The 17,775-nt window shown below is 41.8% G+C and overlaps 1 protein-coding gene across 1 annotated transcript in view; it reads right to left on the minus strand.

Moving 5' to 3' along the window:
* The window catches only part of LOC141340106 (kalirin-like), a 204,343-nt gene that overhangs the window by 23,072 nt on the left and 163,496 nt on the right, over positions 1-17,775 (minus strand). Inside the window, exons 14-15 of the mRNA XM_073845039.1 lie at positions 8,747-8,834; positions 8,013-8,404 (exon numbers count right to left, since the gene is read on the minus strand). Of these exons, the coding sequence (XP_073701140.1) occupies positions 8,013-8,404; positions 8,747-8,834 (480 nt within the window). The remainder of the gene's footprint in view (positions 1-8,012; positions 8,405-8,746; positions 8,835-17,775) is intronic.

The following is a 17,775-nucleotide window of genomic DNA, read 5'->3' on the forward strand; positions in this document are numbered from 1 at the left end:
GAGGGAACGAGACACTGCGTCCTGAGACACTTTGGGGAACGCCATTGGCGGGCCGCACTCTGAGTCATGTCCAACGTCCAATGAGAAACGGGAGTGACGTCACAGGCGCGGTGACGTCATCGACCAGGAAGTATATAAGCACGTGCGTTTGAAGCTGGCGTCGGCTTATAGGAATGAAGCGAGCGCAGCAGGGATGCGGGAATTATGGTCCGAGACGCAGTGTCTCGTTCCCTCAGGGAACCAGGGTTACATACGTAACCTGAGACGTTCCCTTCCGGGAACTCTACACTGCGTCCTGAGACACTTTGGGGAACGAGGTATCAACGCCCCCATAATTTCCAAGGCCCTGCCCAGTTTTTGTCTGCTAGGCCAAGGGTGGAAAAGTTGTGTCTTGGTACACTTCAGCCTGGGAAACTTGCCAGGACATGAGTGATAATACATCTCTGTCTGTGGAGCCCACCAGACAAGAGGGAGAGAATGTACCTCGGCCCTCGGGCACACGAGGTTAGCATAATCCAGTGTCTGGAATACTTACCTGATGAGACACTATGGAAACTCCGCCTGGTGATCTTGCCAGGACGCGAGTGATAATGCATCTCTGTCTGTGATCAACCACCAGACAAGAGGGATAAATGAGCCTCGGCCCTCAGGCACACGAGGAGAAATGGTAGTCCTTTGTCTGCGCTACGGCCAGAACAAGAGGGACACAAGAAGTGCCTGGTGAACGTGCCAGGACACTGGAATACATCTCTGTCTGTGATCCACCACCAGACAAGAGGGATAAATGAGCCTCGGCCCTCAGGCACACGAGGCTAGGGTTCTCAACCGCTGCCTGTCACAAGACCAGTGCAGGGGGAGAAAAGGCTCCTCGGCCCTTGGGCACACGAGGAGAAATGGTAGTCCTTTGTCTGCGCTACGGCCAGAACAAGAGGGACACAAGAAGTGCCTGGTGAACGTGCCAGGACACTGGAATACATCTCTGTCTGTGATCAACCACCAGACAAGAGGGATAAATGAGCCTCGGCCCTCAGGCACACGAGGCTAGGGTTCTCAACCGCTGCCTGTCACAAGACCAGTGCAGGGGGAGAAAGGCTCCTCGGCCCTCGGGCACACGAGGAGAAGTGGTAGACCTTTGTCTGCGCTACGGCCAGAACAAGAGGGACACAAGAAGTGCCTGGTGGACCGCCAGGACACTAGAAAACATCTCTGTCTGTGATCAACCACCAGACAAGAGGAACACAGGCCTCGGCCCTCGGGCACGCGAGGCAGGATATCACACCTCTCGCCTGGAGGACTGCCAGGTCGAGAGGGTAGAAATCCTTTTCCTCCATAGAGGAAAGCGCCTATAGCACCTCTAGGCCTAGCAATGCTAGGGCTGAAGGACGACTGAGCCAGGAGTGACTCTGAGGTCTAGTTCGTAGAATCTGACGAACGTTAGAGGTGAGGACCAACCCGCCGCACTGCAGATGTCCTGGATCGGGACACCTGCCATCAGAGCTTTAGAGGCTGCAATGCCTCTAGTTGAGTGAGCCTTGACTCCCAACGGGGATGGGAGACCAGAGGACTCGTAGGCAGTAGAGATGGCATCAATGATCCACTTACTGATAGTAGGCTTGGAAGCCGGGCACCCCCTCTTAGGGGGGCCGTAACAGACCAAAAGTTGCTCTGATTTACGCCACAGGGCAGCTCTGTGGACATAAGTGTCCAGTGCTCTTACTGGACACATTAAGTTATACTTCCTCTGGTCGTGCTCCACGAATGGAGGAGGGTAAAACGCTTGAAGCGTTATTGGCTGTGGTGTCGCTGATGGGACCTTAGGTACGTACCCAGCTCGTGGGTAAAGGAATGCTTTGGCCAACCCTGGGGCAAAGTCAATGTAAGAAGGGGCCACTGAAAGGGCCTGCAGGTCCCCGACTCTCTTGAGAGACGTTAGCGCCAGCAGCAATGCTGTCTTTAGGGTAAGCATCCGATCGGAGGCCTCCTCCAGAGGCTCGAAGGGAGGTTTACACAGCGCCTCCAACACCACAGCTAAGTCCCATGTAGGGACTTTCGGTCTTGCACGAGGCCTCAGCCTGAGTGCACCGCGGAGGAAACGTGAGACCAGGGGGTTCTTGCCCACTGAAAGGCCGCCATGAAGGGCGTGGTAAGCCGATATAGCCGCCACGTACACCTTCAAGGTGGAGTGAGCTAACCCAGCGGACAAACGAGTTTGCAGGAACTCCAGCACTGTACCAACCGGGCAGTGGACTGGGTCTAAGCGGCGTTCATGACACCATGACGCAAACAGGTTCCACTTTAGGCCATAAAGTTTCCTCGTAGAGGGAGCTCTGGATTGAAGGATGGTCTCAACAACCTCGGTTGAGAGACCAGCTTCTATGAGTTGTGCCCCCTCAGGGGCCACACCCATAACTTCCACTTCTCTGGGTGGGGGTGGCATATTGCGCCCCCAGCCTGAGAAAGAAGGTCGCTCCTGACAGGAATCTCCCATGGAGAGCCGTCGAGGAGGGCGATTATATCCGAGAACCATACTCGGGCCGGCCAGTACGGGGCTACTAGCAGCAGCCGTACTCCGTACCGGCGCACTCTTTCCAGAACTCCCGGGAGCAGAGCGATCGGGGGAAAAGCGTACAGACGAAGCCTCGGCCACGTCTGTACCATGGCATCCAGTCCGAGAGGAGCTGGAGGAACTAGAGAGTACCAAAGGGGACATTGCGATGTCTCCTGAGTCGCAAAGAGGTCCACCTGGGCTTGACCAAAGACTCTCCATATCTGCTTCACCACCTGAGGGTGAAGCATCCATTCCCCGGGCCTCAGCCCCTGCCTCGACAGGACGTCTGCTCCCACATTGAGACGTCCAGGAATGTGAACTGCTCTCAATGAGAGAAGCTTCCCTTGTGACCATAGGATGATCTGGTACGCCAGCTTGTATAAGGGGCGTGAACGCAGACCTCCCTGGTGGTTTATATAGTAGACCACCGCCGTGTTGTCCGTGCGGACCAGCACGTGACGGTTTCTCAGGTCTGGAAGGAAATGCTTCAGAGCCAGGAACACTGCCAACATCTCTAGGCAATTTATGTGCCAGGAGTGATGCCGGTCGTTCCATAGGCCTTGGGCGGAGCGGCCACTCATGACCGCTCCCCACCCGGTGAGGGATGCATCTGTCGCTAGCGTGACGCGGCGGCAAGGAGCTCCCAGCGCTGGACCTTGTAATAGGAACCAGGGCTTTTTCCACATGACTAAGGCACGTAGGCAGCGCCGCGTGACCTTGATCTTGCGGAATGGGTTCCCCCTCGGGGAAAACCCTTTGGTTTTGAGCCACCACTGCAGTGGTCTCATGTGCAGCAGTCCAAGAGGTATCACGTTGGATGCAGCTGCCATAAGACCTAACAGTACTTGGAACTGTTTGACAGTGAGTAGCAGGCCTAGCTTGACCGCATTTGCTGCAGTAAGGATCGACTCGATCCGAGCAGGTGACAATCGTGCCTGCATCGTGGTCGAATCCCAGATTACACCTAGATAAGTGGTTCTCTGTAATGGAGACAGCACACTTTTCTTGGCGTTGAGTCTCAAACCCAGCTTTTTCATGTGAGCAAGAACAACATCTCGATGTTGAGCCGCTAACTGTTCTGAACTGGCTAGGATGAGCCAGTCGTCTATGTAGTTGAGTATGCGGATGCCCTGGAGTCGCAGTGGAGCCAGAGCAGCATCCACACACTTCGTGAAAGTTCGGGGAGAGAGCACTAGGCCGAACGGAAGAACTCTGTATTGGTAAGCTTTGCCCCTGAAAGCGAACCTGAGGAACTTCCGGTGTTGAGGAAGGATGGAGACGTGAAAGTATGCGTCTTTCAGATCTATCGTGACAAACCAGTCCTCGGACCTGATTTGAGACACGACCTGTCTGACAGTCAACATTTTGAACTTCAGTTTTCTTACTGAGAGGTTTAGCTGTCTGAGATCTAAAATGGGCCGCAGGCCCCCATCCTTCTTGGGAACAATGAAGTACCGGCTGTAGAACCCGGATTCTCTGTGATGAGGAGGGACCACCTCGATGGCCTCCTTCCTCAGGAGAGTATTCACTTCCTGTTCTAATACCAGAGCCTGCTCGGGGCCTACCAGAGTAGGAAATACCCCGCTGAAAGGCGGCGGCTTGGCGCCGAATTGAATGCAATAACCTTTCTCTACAGTACGCAGGACCCACATAGAAATATTTGGCAGTAGTTTCCACGCTGCCAGAAATTCTACTAAGGGAACCAGCCTCTCGAGACTGGTCTCTGGATTTATTAGAGGAGCTAACTTGGTGACCTGTAGCAGCGAACTGGCAGGATACACCTGAAGTGAGCGCTCTAGAGACCCCCGTGGGGGTGGCGAACTCTCTGGTTCCGCTACGTTTCCGGGCGGAAGGACCAGAGAATGATGTTCGCGGGAGACTGCCGCGCCCTGTAACACCGGCAGGGTTAGCTGACGAATCTCCTGAGGGCCCCGAAGAGAGGTGGTCACCGTACTCCTCAGAGGCGGTGAAGCACCTAAGTCTTCGAGAGGGGCTGCCCTCATTGGCCCTGGGCCACGACCATCAGGGCCGTTTAGCCGAGGCCCTCTTAGACTGTAGGACGACCCTCAGGTCCGGCCTAGTCTTAGAGGACCCCGGCTTGGAGTGTTGCTGAGCCCGCCCTCTAGGCTTAGCCGGAGGGGTGCGGGTAGCAACACTCCTTTTCTGTGCATCCCGGTGCGAGGAGCTAGCTTGCGGCTGGGGCTGCTCCCGTCCAGCAGCCCCAGAGGAGTAAGTGCGGCGAGGAAGAAACCGCTGGAACGCCGCTGCCTGCCTGCGGGCCTCCTGGTGTCTGCTGACAACAGTGTCCACAGAGTCACCAAAGAGGCCAAAGGGCTGCAGGGGGGCGTCCAGGAGCGTGACCCTGTCCTTCTCCTTCATGTCGGACAGGGTCAACCAGAGATGCCTCTCCGCGGCCACCAAGGCTGCCATAGACCGCCCAATGGCACGGGCGGTCTCCTTGGTGGCGCGGAGCGCCAGGTCTGCGGTCCTGCGCATCTCTGTGACGCTCACTTCCTCACCGTCACTAAACTCCTTCAGCAGGTCGGCCTGGTATGCCTGGAGCACGGACATGGTGTGTAGGCAACCACCAGCCTGACCTGCTGCCGCATATGCCTTACCCATCAGACCAGACGTGATCTTTAGTGGCCTGGTGGGTAAGGACGGAGCCTTCAGGGACGATGCCAGGCCGGGAGACAGATAGCTCGCTAGTGTCTGCTCGACCTGGGGCATCGCCCTGTAACCGTATTCCTCCATCCCCCCCACATTACCGTAGTAATCAGAGGCGGGGGAGAAGAGACGCGAGGAATACGGTTTTTCCCACGATCTCCTGATCTCTTTGTGGAGATCGGGGAAAAAAGGAAGGCTCCGTTTGGGAGGTGCTGGCTTTGCCCGCAGGAAGCGCTCATCGAGCCTGCTTCCCTGCGGTTCATGATCTTGTGCTGGTGGCCAACTGATGTTAAGCTTGGCCACCGCGCTAGTCAGCACCTCCACTAGCTCCTCGTATTGGGGTGAATGGGGGGGCGGTTGTGGGGTGTCAACGCTCTCAACATCAACCTCCTCGGAGGAAGACAGAAGGAGCGCTGACTCCTCCTCTTGGAGGGAAGGAACCGCAGTGCGGGCTTCCTCATCCAAGAGGAGGTCATACGATCCGCTGGGTGAGGAGAGAGATAGGGGATCACCCGTCTCAACTCCCTCCAGCAGATCTACCTGCGAACCCCATGAGTGCAGCTGCCGCTCCGCCTCAGCGGAAGCGGGGCCAGACCCACGGGGAACGCTAGTGAAAGCCCCCTCCTCAAAGAGGGCTTTCCGGGAACGGAGCAACCGCAGCGGCATTCGCTCGCACTGCGGGCAGCCAACCCCCTCAAGGGCTGACCTAGCATGCTCCGCTCCCAAGCAGACTACACATAGATCGTGTGTATCCCCACCAACAATGAAACGTTGGCAGGGAGGGACACACTTTCTATGTGGCTGCTCAACCGCTCTTTTTGTTTTAAAAGATCGTTTTCCCCCTTTTGGCATACTGCTCAAATAAAAGTGGTGCAATTGGCACGAAAAAACAGCAGTAAAAACCAGACAGACAAAGACACAGAGCGCTCTCGCTGAATGACAAAAGCTGACGCCAGCTTCAAACGCACGTGCTTATATACTTCCTGGTCGATGACGTCACCGCGCCTGTGACGTCACTCCCGTTTCTCATTGGACGTTGGACATGACTCAGAGTGCGGCCCGCCAATGGCGTTCCCCAAAGTGTCTCAGGACGCAGTGTAGAGTTCCCGGAAGGGAACTACATGTTGTTGAACGTTGATCGGCAGTCAATAAGCAAACAGACTATTTATAGCCTATCCTTAATTCATGTTTCTGCTACTACCAATCAAATCCAGCCCTATGTCTTGAATTTTTCTGAAATGTGCCATTTCAATGCCTTTTTTCATTTTGACTATAAACAAATCTTCAGTGCTGTATCCTCTGAGCTGGAGCTGGAGACCATGATAATACTAATAGGATCACAACACTGTTTGGGGTAAACAGCCACAAAGTATCTATGTGTCAACATCTCTCTTCTAGCAAAAGGACATAGAGATACCAGTCCTGTCATCGAAAATAAACAGCATCATGTGTTTACCGAGGGCATCAGGACATCATGTCATTAGCGCACAGAGACAAACATGCTTACGCTGTGAGCAACATCAAGAGCGCTTCAGGAGTCATTTTAATTTTTATCTGATACCAGAGTGAGAGTAATAATTACATCCTGGAGTTATGATGCCCTCTAGGGGACAAAAACATGTAGTGTCAACATGGCCACTGTGTACTAAGAGTAGAAAAATGGACAACATGCAAACACTTTGGACAGGCTACTGGCTGGACTGTCATCTAATAAACGACTGTAACAAGTAGATTCAGAATGGCATACTACCTTAGCACTCATACGGTTTCTGCAGTATGAAGTACACTACCAGTCAAAGGTTCAGACACACTTGACTGAATTTGTGTTTCTCATAGTCTTAAAGACCTTTTGGTAAAAAGCTTGCGCTGGCAATACAAACAGAATTGGAACACTGTCTCTCACAACACAAACCAGATCAAAAATAATATCTTCTTAACACATTATTTTATCAAATTGCAAAAAAATGACCAAATTCAAAATGTAAAAATTATTTTTGTCCAAAATGAAAACATATAACTTTTGTACACTCTTAAAAATAAAGGCTCCAAAAAGGTGTTTTTGCAGTGATGCCATAGAAGAACCATTATTGGTTTCCCAAAAAACCTTTCAGTAAACAGTTCTTAAAAGAACCATTTTGAAGAAGATTAAAACATTTTTTAAAGAACCCTTTTTCCACAATTAAGAACCTTTTGAACGGTTCCATGGATGTTCAAAGTTCTCCATGAAACCATTAATGCCAATAAAGAACCTTTATTTTTAAGAGTATCTAGTATATTTCAAGTGTTTGGAGTAAGTAAGACATTTTTGAAAGGACTGAATTCATATATTTAGAAAAGATGCATTAAATTGATCCAAGTTTTTTAATGTTACAAAATATTTCTGTTTTAAATAACTGCTGTTCTTTTGAACTTTAAGGAAAAAATGTATCACTATTTTCACAAAAACAGTTTCTAATGAGTAATGAAAATTCAGCTTTATCATCACAGGAAAAAAATACATTTTAAAATGTATTATTCTAGAAAACTAGAAAATTACAATATTATTTTATATTATTACCATTTTATTGTATTTTATTGTATCTCAAATAAATGCAGCCTTGGTTAGCTTAAGAGACTTATAATAAAAATATAAACGAATCTTACCGACCCCAAACTTTTTAAAAAGTAGTGTATAGTTCTCAAAACAAGTAAAAATGCAAATGAATGTTTACGTACCTACATCATATGTTTATTATCTACTAAATGCAAGAGCAGAACAGAAAATCTTTTTAGTCATTTGAGAAAAACCTGCTCTTACCTTTGCCTGCTGGGAAAAAGCAGTCCATCTCTACACTGCTGCGAGAATGAGAGATACACAGAGCGCTGCTGGGCACCAGTCCCTCCTGAGGAGGGGTCTTGTCTGTGGTCCGTATCAGACACCATCCCGGCCGGTCGCTGGGCCGCTCTAACAGCTCCACCGTCTGACCGGTCTGAATGCTGAGCTCAGACGCGCCACTCGCCACGAAGTCCTGCAGGACCACCGTCAACTCACACCCTCCAGAGAGCTGGAGAACAAAACAGAGAAACAGACAAAATGATTTCAATGAAACTGAAAATGCCATTTTTTTCCCATGGAACTGCTTTCCTTTTTTCCCTTTAATCCTAATTGATCTATTTAAAAAATATACTTTAAGGTACGGTGTTATTACACTCCGTTACTACACTCTGAAGTGTAACATTAAGAAAAAGCACCATTTAGTGTATGCTAAAAAAAAGTTACATAGACAGAAAAACTGAGATAGAGAATGAGAGAAATATGAAGAAGGAAGTCTTCATCTGTCACAGTAGGGACTTTTCGCAAACAGGAAACTGATTCCTGATCAGATGTGGTATTTCAGTAATGACTAAAACAGCGAACAGTGTGTGTGATGGTGTGAGGGGACGTTATGGCTGCTGGATACACTATTGAACATGAACTCTGCTCAGAGTGTACATCTGTTATCAGTTTTACAGCGTCTCAAGCTCTCAAATATTAACAGCGAAAAGACCGACCTGAAAACATGGCTCACATGTGCACTATTGTTTTTGGCAAGCCCATGTGTTTCATCGTCATTGGTGTTTAACATGGTTGTCAAGTCAGCTGTAAAGGTATTACATATAAGGTCAGAGGTGTGACTCAGAACTGTCTATTGGGATGTCATTTTCTTTGAGTAAAAGGGTAACACTTTACAATAAGGTTCATTAGTTAAACATTAGTTAATGTATTAACTAACATGAACTAACCATGAGCAATACATTTGTTACTGTATTTACTAATCTTTATTAACATTAGTTAACGAAAATACAGTTGTTCATTGTTTGTTCATGTTAGTTCACACTGCATTAACTAATGTTAACAAAATTTTAATAATGTATTAGTAAATGTTGAAATTAACATTAATACAGATTAATAAATGCTGTATAAGTCCAGTTCATTATTAGTTCATGTTAACTAATGTGGTTAACTAATGTTAACTAATGAACCTTATTGTAAAGTGTTACCAGTAAAAGTTTCTACAAAACTTCTTTCTTTCGTTCTTTCGTTCATACAAAGGTACATAAATTATGTCACAAAAGTGAGTACACCCCTCACATTTCAGTAACCATTTTTCTTCTCAAAGGAACAATACTATAGTAATGAAACTTGGATATATTTTAGGGTAGTCAACGTGCAGCTTGTATAGCAGTATAGATTTACTGCCCTCTGAAAATAACTCAACATACAGCAATTATTGTCAAAATATCTGGCAACAAAAGTAAATACACCCTTAGTGAACTTGTCCAAAGTGTCAATATATTGTGTTATCTGGCACTGCCTTAATCATCCTGGGCATAGAATTGACCAGAGCTGCACAGGTTGTTGCTGGGATCCTCTTTCACTCCTCACGGAGCTGCTGGACGTTAGACACATGGTGCCTCTCCACCTTACGCTTGAGGATGCCCCACAGGTGCTTAATAGGGTTCAGGTCTGGAGACATACTTGGCCACCCCATCACCTTCAGCTTCAGCTTCCTCAGCAAGACTGTTGTCATCTTGGGTGTTGTGTTTGGGGTCGTTATCATGTTGGGAAACTGCAGTTCGGCCTAGTTTCTGCAGGTAAGGCATCATGTTCTGCTTCAGAATGTAAAGTACATAATGAAATCCATGTTTCCCTCAATGAACTGCAGCTCCCCAGAACCAGCAGCACTCATGCAGGCCCAGACCATGATGCTACCACCACCATGCTTGACTGTAGGCAAGACACAATTTTCTTGGTACTCCTCACCAGGGCATCGCCTCACATGCTGGACACCATCTGAGCCAAACAAGTTTATCTTATAGTCTCATCAGACCACAGGACATGGTTTCAGTAATTCATGCTCTTGGACAGGTTGCCTTCAGCAAACTGTTTGCAGGCTTTCTTGTGAGCCAGCTTCAGATGAGGCTTCCTTCTGGGATTATGCCTATGCAAACCGACCTGGTGCAGTGTGTGGCGTATGGTCTGACCTTCTACTTCTGCAACCTTTAAAGCAATTTGAAGCCAGGTTCTGCACCTGACGCACAGAACGAGTGCTCAGCTAGCAACCCTTGCGAGGCTTGTTCCGAATGAAACCCATCTTGGAAAACCTCTGTATGACCATGACCACTGTAGTGTAACTCTGTTTCAGGGTGTTACTGAACCTCTAATAGCCTTGGCCATCTTTGTGGAGAGCAACAATTCTAATTCTCAAATCCTCAGAGAGTTCTTTGCATGAGATGTCATGTTGAACATCCAGTGGTCAGTATGAGAGAATTGTACTTAAAGCACCAAATTTGAACTGCTCTAATACAAGATACACAACTTTGTATGGCCCTGTCAAGCAGACAAAAACATAAACATGTGGCTTTGCATGGTTAAACAACATACTGCTGTTTTTACTTAGGTTGTATTCACTTTTTTGCCAGCTATTTTGACAATAATAGCTGTATGTTGAGTAATTTTCAGAGGACAATAAATCTATACTGCTATACAAGCTGCACATTGACTACTCGAAAATATTTTATTTCTATAGTGCTGTCCCTTGAGAAGATATACTAAAATGTTTTTTGAAATGTGAGGGGTATACTGACTTTTATGACATACTGTAATAAAAAAATTCAAGTTAAGAATTAGCCTATACTTTTATCAAATGTATTAGCCTGCCATAAGCATATTAAAAAGAACTGAAAAACATGGGCTAACTCAGCTAGGTCACAGTGCATTTCTGTAGAAATAAACATAAAATCACATACACATTTTATTTATATATATATCACAATTGTGTTGTCACAAGCAGTCATGACCCTAAACAATATACAGTACATGCACACGTGTTTTATTACAGAGAGAAAAAGACAGAGGCCCTCCCAAACTAATGAAAGACAGATAAATAAAGGAAATGAAAAGGGAGAGCATTGGTTACGCAGGTCACATCTCTGTCAGAATAATTCAACATCAGAGGTTCATCTGCTCAGAAACCAGGTGGAGTTCATCACATACATTAACACACAGACATCTGCTGAACGACCCAAATCCAGAACAGTCACACGCCAAACCAGAGAAAACGTATTTGAACTTTGTCTGAAGAAAACATGAGTGGTTCTTACATGTGATAAAGACCTCAATAAGCTGCATTAGTTGAGGTGGAAATCATGTCTGTAGCACAAATGATCCAGTGTAATGCTAGTTTTAGGTTGTTCAAAATCTTAGGAAACACTCCTAATAATAAAACATCAGCAGAGGATAGTCTGCTCAAAGACTCGGGCAAATAGATGAGGCACAAACAGGTGTTAATCACATGCATTACCACTCACACATCTGCTGAATGATCCAGCAAGATGAGCAAAACAAGATGAGCTTTTCAATAACCAAAAACCACAAAGCCTTACTGCCAAGTACAAGTCTTACTGCACTCTCAGAAAAAAAAGTCCCAAAGTCATCACTGGGGCAGTATCATCAAACACATACTCCTCTAATCTCACTGAGATGTAGTATGCAGCCATCTGAAACATCAGACCATCATCTGCATTTCCTGTATATGTCCCAGTTTCCTCCTTTTACAAAGTGAAACCTTCTGAGATGCATGCCTTAACAGCAGAAGCAATCAAAGCTCACTTTTAAATAAACTAGTGAAAATTGTCAAACTGGGATCAGCAGCTCCACACCCAAATGAACTCGACCATCATTCGTAGTTTGATTGCTGCACACAGTCATAAAAATATCATTATTTAGAAGAGACCAAAAATTTAAAAAATAAAGTTGTGTATGTAATGTTTCTTTATAAGAAAGAAGCTGAAAAAATCCCAAATAGGAGTCAAAATGAAAGTGGAATCATGTAGATTTTCTTAAGTGACTTCATTTTGATTTTATTACAGTTGTTATCCATTCGAACATCTGGTTTTTGCATTCAGATTTGCCAACATACTCAGATTTTCCTACATTCACAGGATCTCAATATGAACACAGTCACCATCAATTGTCTCATTTGTGTCTATTTTTATTTCTCCCAAGGAATTTTTTAGGAGAAACATATGAGACAAAGTCAAAGTAAACTAAATTGAGAACTCTATTAGATCTCAGGAGCAACCTTTGAATAAAATACAAACACACAAAATAAAATTTAATTCATTTCATTTGTTTTCTGACTTTTAACTTTTATATATTCAATTTTAATTTTAAGTAAAGTTTTAGTAATTGTATTGTATGTTTTTGTTACTATTCTTATTTAAAAATAGGTCTATATCATTTTATTATTACTTTAGTTTTAGTAATTTTAGTACATCAGGTTAAATGAAATGAATATGATAACTGTTGTATGGGCAACTAGCTGAAATGTATTAGTTATATTTAGTTATATTTTATTTCAGTTTATTTATTTATTTATTTACGGTTTTAGTTAACTATAACTACACTCTTAAAAATAAAGGTGCTTTAAAAGGTTCTTCACAGCGATGCCATAGAAGAACCATTTTCGGTTCCACAAAGAACCATTTAGTCAAAGGTTCTTTAAAGAACCATCTCTTTCTTACCTTTTTTATAATCTGAAGAACCTTCTTTCACCACAAAGAACCTTTTGTGAAACAATAAGGCTCTTCAGATGTTTAAGGTTCTTTATGGAACCATTCAGTTCACCTTTGACTAAATGGTTCTTTGTGGAACCGAAAATGGTTCTTCTATGGCATCGCTGTGAAGGTTCTTTAAAGAACCATCTCTTTCTTGCCTTTTTATAATCTGAAGAACCTTCTTTCACCACAAAGAACCTTTTGTGAAACAATAAGGCTCTTCAGATTTTAAAGGTTCTTTATGGAACCATTCAGTCAAAGGTTCTTTAAAGAACCATCTCTTTCTTGCCTTTCTATAATCTGAAGAACCTTCTTTCGCCACAAAGAACCTTTTGTGAAACAATAAGGCTCTTCAGATGTTTAAGGTCCTTTATGGAGCCATTAAGTCAAAGATTCTTTAAAGAACCATCTCTTTCTTGCCTTTCTATAATCTGAAGAACCTTCTTTCACCACAAAGAACCTTTTGTGAAACAATAAGGGTCTTCAGATGTTTAAGGTTCTTTATGGAACCATTCAGTCAAAGGTTCTTTAAAGAACCATTTCTTTCTAACCTTTTTATAATCTGAAGAACCTTTTTTCATCACAAAGAACCTTTTGTGAAACAATAAGGTTCTTCAGATGTTTAAGGTTCTTTATGGAACCATTCAGTCAAACATTCTTTAAAGAACCATTTCTTTCTAACCTTTTTATAATCTGAAGAACCTTCTTCTGCCACAAAGAACCATTTGTGAAACAGAAAGGCTCTTCAGGCGTTTAAGGTTCTTAATGAAACCATTCAGTCAAACGATCTTTAAACAACCATCTCTTTCTTACCTTTTTATAATCTGAAGAACCTTCTTTCCCCACAAAGAACCTTTTTTGAAACAGAAAGGCTCTTCAGATGTTTAAGGTTCTGAAACCATTCAGTCAAACGATCTTTAAACAACCATCTCTTTCTTACCTTTTTATAATCTGAAGAACCTTCTTTCCCCACAAAGAACCTTTTTTGAAACAGAGAGGCTCTTCAGATGTTTAAGGTTCTTTATGGAACCATTTAGACAAAAACGTTGTATGCACCTTTATTTTTAAGCTACATGATCAGAAATTAGCCACAATCAAAACAAGTACTTTTTTGCTGGATTGACCTACTGACATTAATTTATTTACATGATATGCAATGGCTAACAAGACTCTAAAATAATTTGTCTGTCAGCACAAAGGACACTCTCAATGAATGCACTGTGAGACTGTGTTGGTTATGAAATGACAGACTCCTGTCACATGTAACAAAATCGCACGGTCACAGGCAGAACAAGCAAAAAAGCAGAAAATGTTATAGGATCAGTTCCTGTCCCTTATACACTTAATATATACAATATGAAGGACTTCATATGAGAGAAACATGAAACATACAAAACATGACTAAATTAACCATATTTAGTGTGAGAGTGTTGTATAAGTTCAAAGTCATATTGCGAAGAAGAAATGTTCATGTGCTAAAGTTGTGATTACTTTGTTAGGACACCTGTGTCCACAATAAATCAGTCAGGTTCACAAACTTTCACAAGACAAAATGTACAAATTGCAAACTAGGACATGATGTCATGCTGACATCACAAGGCACCATGCTGACTGAGAATGGAGAGAGCAGGTGTTTAATCCAACTCCAGCTGATATTACTCAACAACACACCATCGGCCGAGCAAACCACACAAACACTGACAGATTTGTGCTCCAAATACAGCACAAAGCCAACACTTAGATCCAAACCAGCAGAAAGAAGTGCAAAATGAGTAACTAAGTTAATGTCCAAAACCTTCCCAGATGTTTCACGGAGTCACAGCAGGTCATTGGTCAATGTTTAATTGGAGTTCATTTTCCTCTAGATTGTGTGAAGATTACAGAACTAGACACCAGAATGAGTCTATGCAATATAATCCATTATCCAATATATACAGCACTAAACCACACTTGATTAGATGATTAATTAAAAAAGCATTTTTTTTTCCTAGCAGGGATGTACTGCAAAGACTTAAATAAAAACAAAAGTGCTGCTACCTTAAAATTTTAAGTTGAATCAATTCGAATATCTAAGCTGTCACTTAGTATAACTTAACATTTTAAGTTGACTAAACTTAAAGGCAAACAGGTAACAAATTATTTTAAGTTTAAGTTGATTCAACAAATAGTTTTTCTTTTTCTTTTTTTTTACAGTATTTACAACTTCAAAGTCAACCTGAACAATGAGAGATAAATAGAGCCCTATAATTTCCGCAATAAGGAAAAAACGGATAAAATCATGGAATCCACTCATAAATATGGAATTTACTGTACAGTAAATTCCATTTTTATGAGTGGTTTCCATGATTGTGGAATGTCACGGAATTTGCTGAACTTTGGATAAACTTATCAAAAGTAGGTCAGTACACTTAATACAAAACACGATAAGTGTCTGTAAATATTTAGCTGCATATTCTGCATCTCGGTGTGAATGAATGGTACGTTTACTAAAGTGCGCCTGAGTATCGCAGTGTTTTTAGCCTCTGCCGCCTCAGTATATGAGTACATGAAAACATAATTTCTAGAACTGCTCTAAGTCACTTCGTGAGCATTTTATCAATTCTTTTGAGAAAAACTATCGTTATATCAAATACAAACATATTCAAAGCAACCCATCAAAATAAATGTTCGGTTTAACTTAATGAAATTGTAACAGAAATATATCACCCAATTGATAGTACTACTACTAAGAATAAAATGATTTTTTAAACATTTTTAAGGAATATTTAGCAAAAAAAAAAAATATTTACAAGAATTAATTTACTAAAAATATAAATACACAACACAGTCTTTCTTGGAAAAAAATACAGTATATAAACATCATAATAACAAATTATTTGTGTATAAAATTAATTAATTAGAGATGTTTTTGATTATTAAAATTGAATGAAAATGGAATCCAGAAAATTTATGGTAAACAGAGAACTGTTAAAAATTAAACTGAATTTGTAAAAATAAATAAACACATTTCATAGGGCCTTAAAAATGTAGTTTTTGTTAAACAGAGGTTTCATGATTTCAATTCATTAGACATGCTTTTTGATGAATATTTTTAATTAAACCAATAAAACAGAGACTAGAGAAATAAAAATGGAAATCCAGAAAAACTAAACTACAATTTGGAAATAAAAAATAAATGGAATGTGAAAAAAAAAAAAAAAAAAAAAAACGAATTTTAAGAGAAATAAAATAATAAATAATAATAAATAAAATAAAAGGTAGTGATAAAATTTAAATAGCAAAAATAAAAGAAATTACATTAAATAAATAAGAAAAAATATAAAATAAAATAATAAAACAAATAATACGAAATGAAAAAAAAAAAGTTATTCAGTGATCTGTGCTCTGAAAGTATATTTCTCATTCATTTTCTACAGAGACATTTTAAAAGGTTGTAAACTTTTTGAATGAAGATTTTAGACAAATGAAATGGCAGTGAACGGAACTTTACTGTTAAGTATGGAAGTCTGTTTCTGCCACGGAATAAAAGAAATAAGGTAATTGTGACCTTTTTCTTGCAGTTGTGAGTTTATATCTTACAATTCAGACTTTTCTTCTCAGATTTGAAATACAAAAGAATTATAAGAAAATATTTCAGAATATCTCAGAAAAAAGACATAATTACTTTTCATTGATTGATTGATTGATTTAAATACTTTACTAAAGTTTTATGTAGGGAGTTTTCTTGCTAAATGTCATTGAGCATCTAGTTTTGGTCAGCAGATGGGTTCAGTCTGCTTCCTCATCCACACTCTCGCACCATCTGCTTGGCAGAGTATCAGGTCACCGTAGTGATCGAGAGGAAAGGCGGGTTGCTAGGTAATTTGGGGTCTCAGAAAGAGAATATCACGCGTCAGAAAGGATATAAACGTCACATGGGCTTCATGTGAAAGGTCTCGCAGATTGCAGGGCTTTATCATGGAGATCAGAGGATTCTCTAAGCAGCATCAAGAGCCTGTTTTCACGCTGAGGACTACAGGTAGACGTGCCACTTCGAAAACAGACAATAAAGCAGATACAAAGGACAATTATCTGAGATGTCTGAACACCTGTCTGAGATGTCAGATGTCTCCATTTACAATATCACAATTGCAAATGATTACTTGCGAAGCCACACAAATATCAGACGCAATGATATCCAGAACTTATAAACAGAAGATATCCACATACGTCACAATCCATTTTATGTTATAAAAAAAATGTGAAAAAACAATACAGTAAATAAATAAATAATCTGGCCACAATTTATTTTAAATACACATTTTAAACAGTAAAGCTCAATTATTATTATTATTATTATTTTGAAACTGAAAATATATTTAGTTTCAGTCTTAATGTACCATTATATATTTCAAAATGTATTTCAAGGCAAGAAAATACATTTCCAGTCTTACAGTAACTTTGACATTTAGGCTAAATGTACAAACGTGGATGGTACTAGAGATCAAAGCTATTAATTTTAATATTGTTATTTAAACAATATTGTAAAGTATGCATTTTGCTGATTTTTATTCAAATGTGTTAAAAGTTCACACGTTTAGACATAAAATAAAAGTTTTCTTTATATGTTACATATGTGAATGTATTTTCTCTGAGTGAAATATGTGTATATATATATATATATATATATATATATATATATATATATATATATATATATATATATATATATATATATATATACATATACACACACACACACACACACATATATACACATATACATATACACACACACACATACACATATATATATACACATACACATATACATACACACACACACACACATATATATATATATATATATATATATATATATATATATATATATATATGTCTATATATATATGTCTATATATATGTCTATATATATGTTTGGAAAAGACACGAGAAAGATTAAATAATGACACACTTTTCAACTCTGAGTAAATTACACCTTG

This window comes from Garra rufa, chromosome 8, assembly GCF_049309525.1.
Source record: "Garra rufa chromosome 8, GarRuf1.0, whole genome shotgun sequence".
Lineage (NCBI taxonomy): Eukaryota > Metazoa > Chordata > Actinopteri > Cypriniformes > Cyprinidae > Garra > Garra rufa.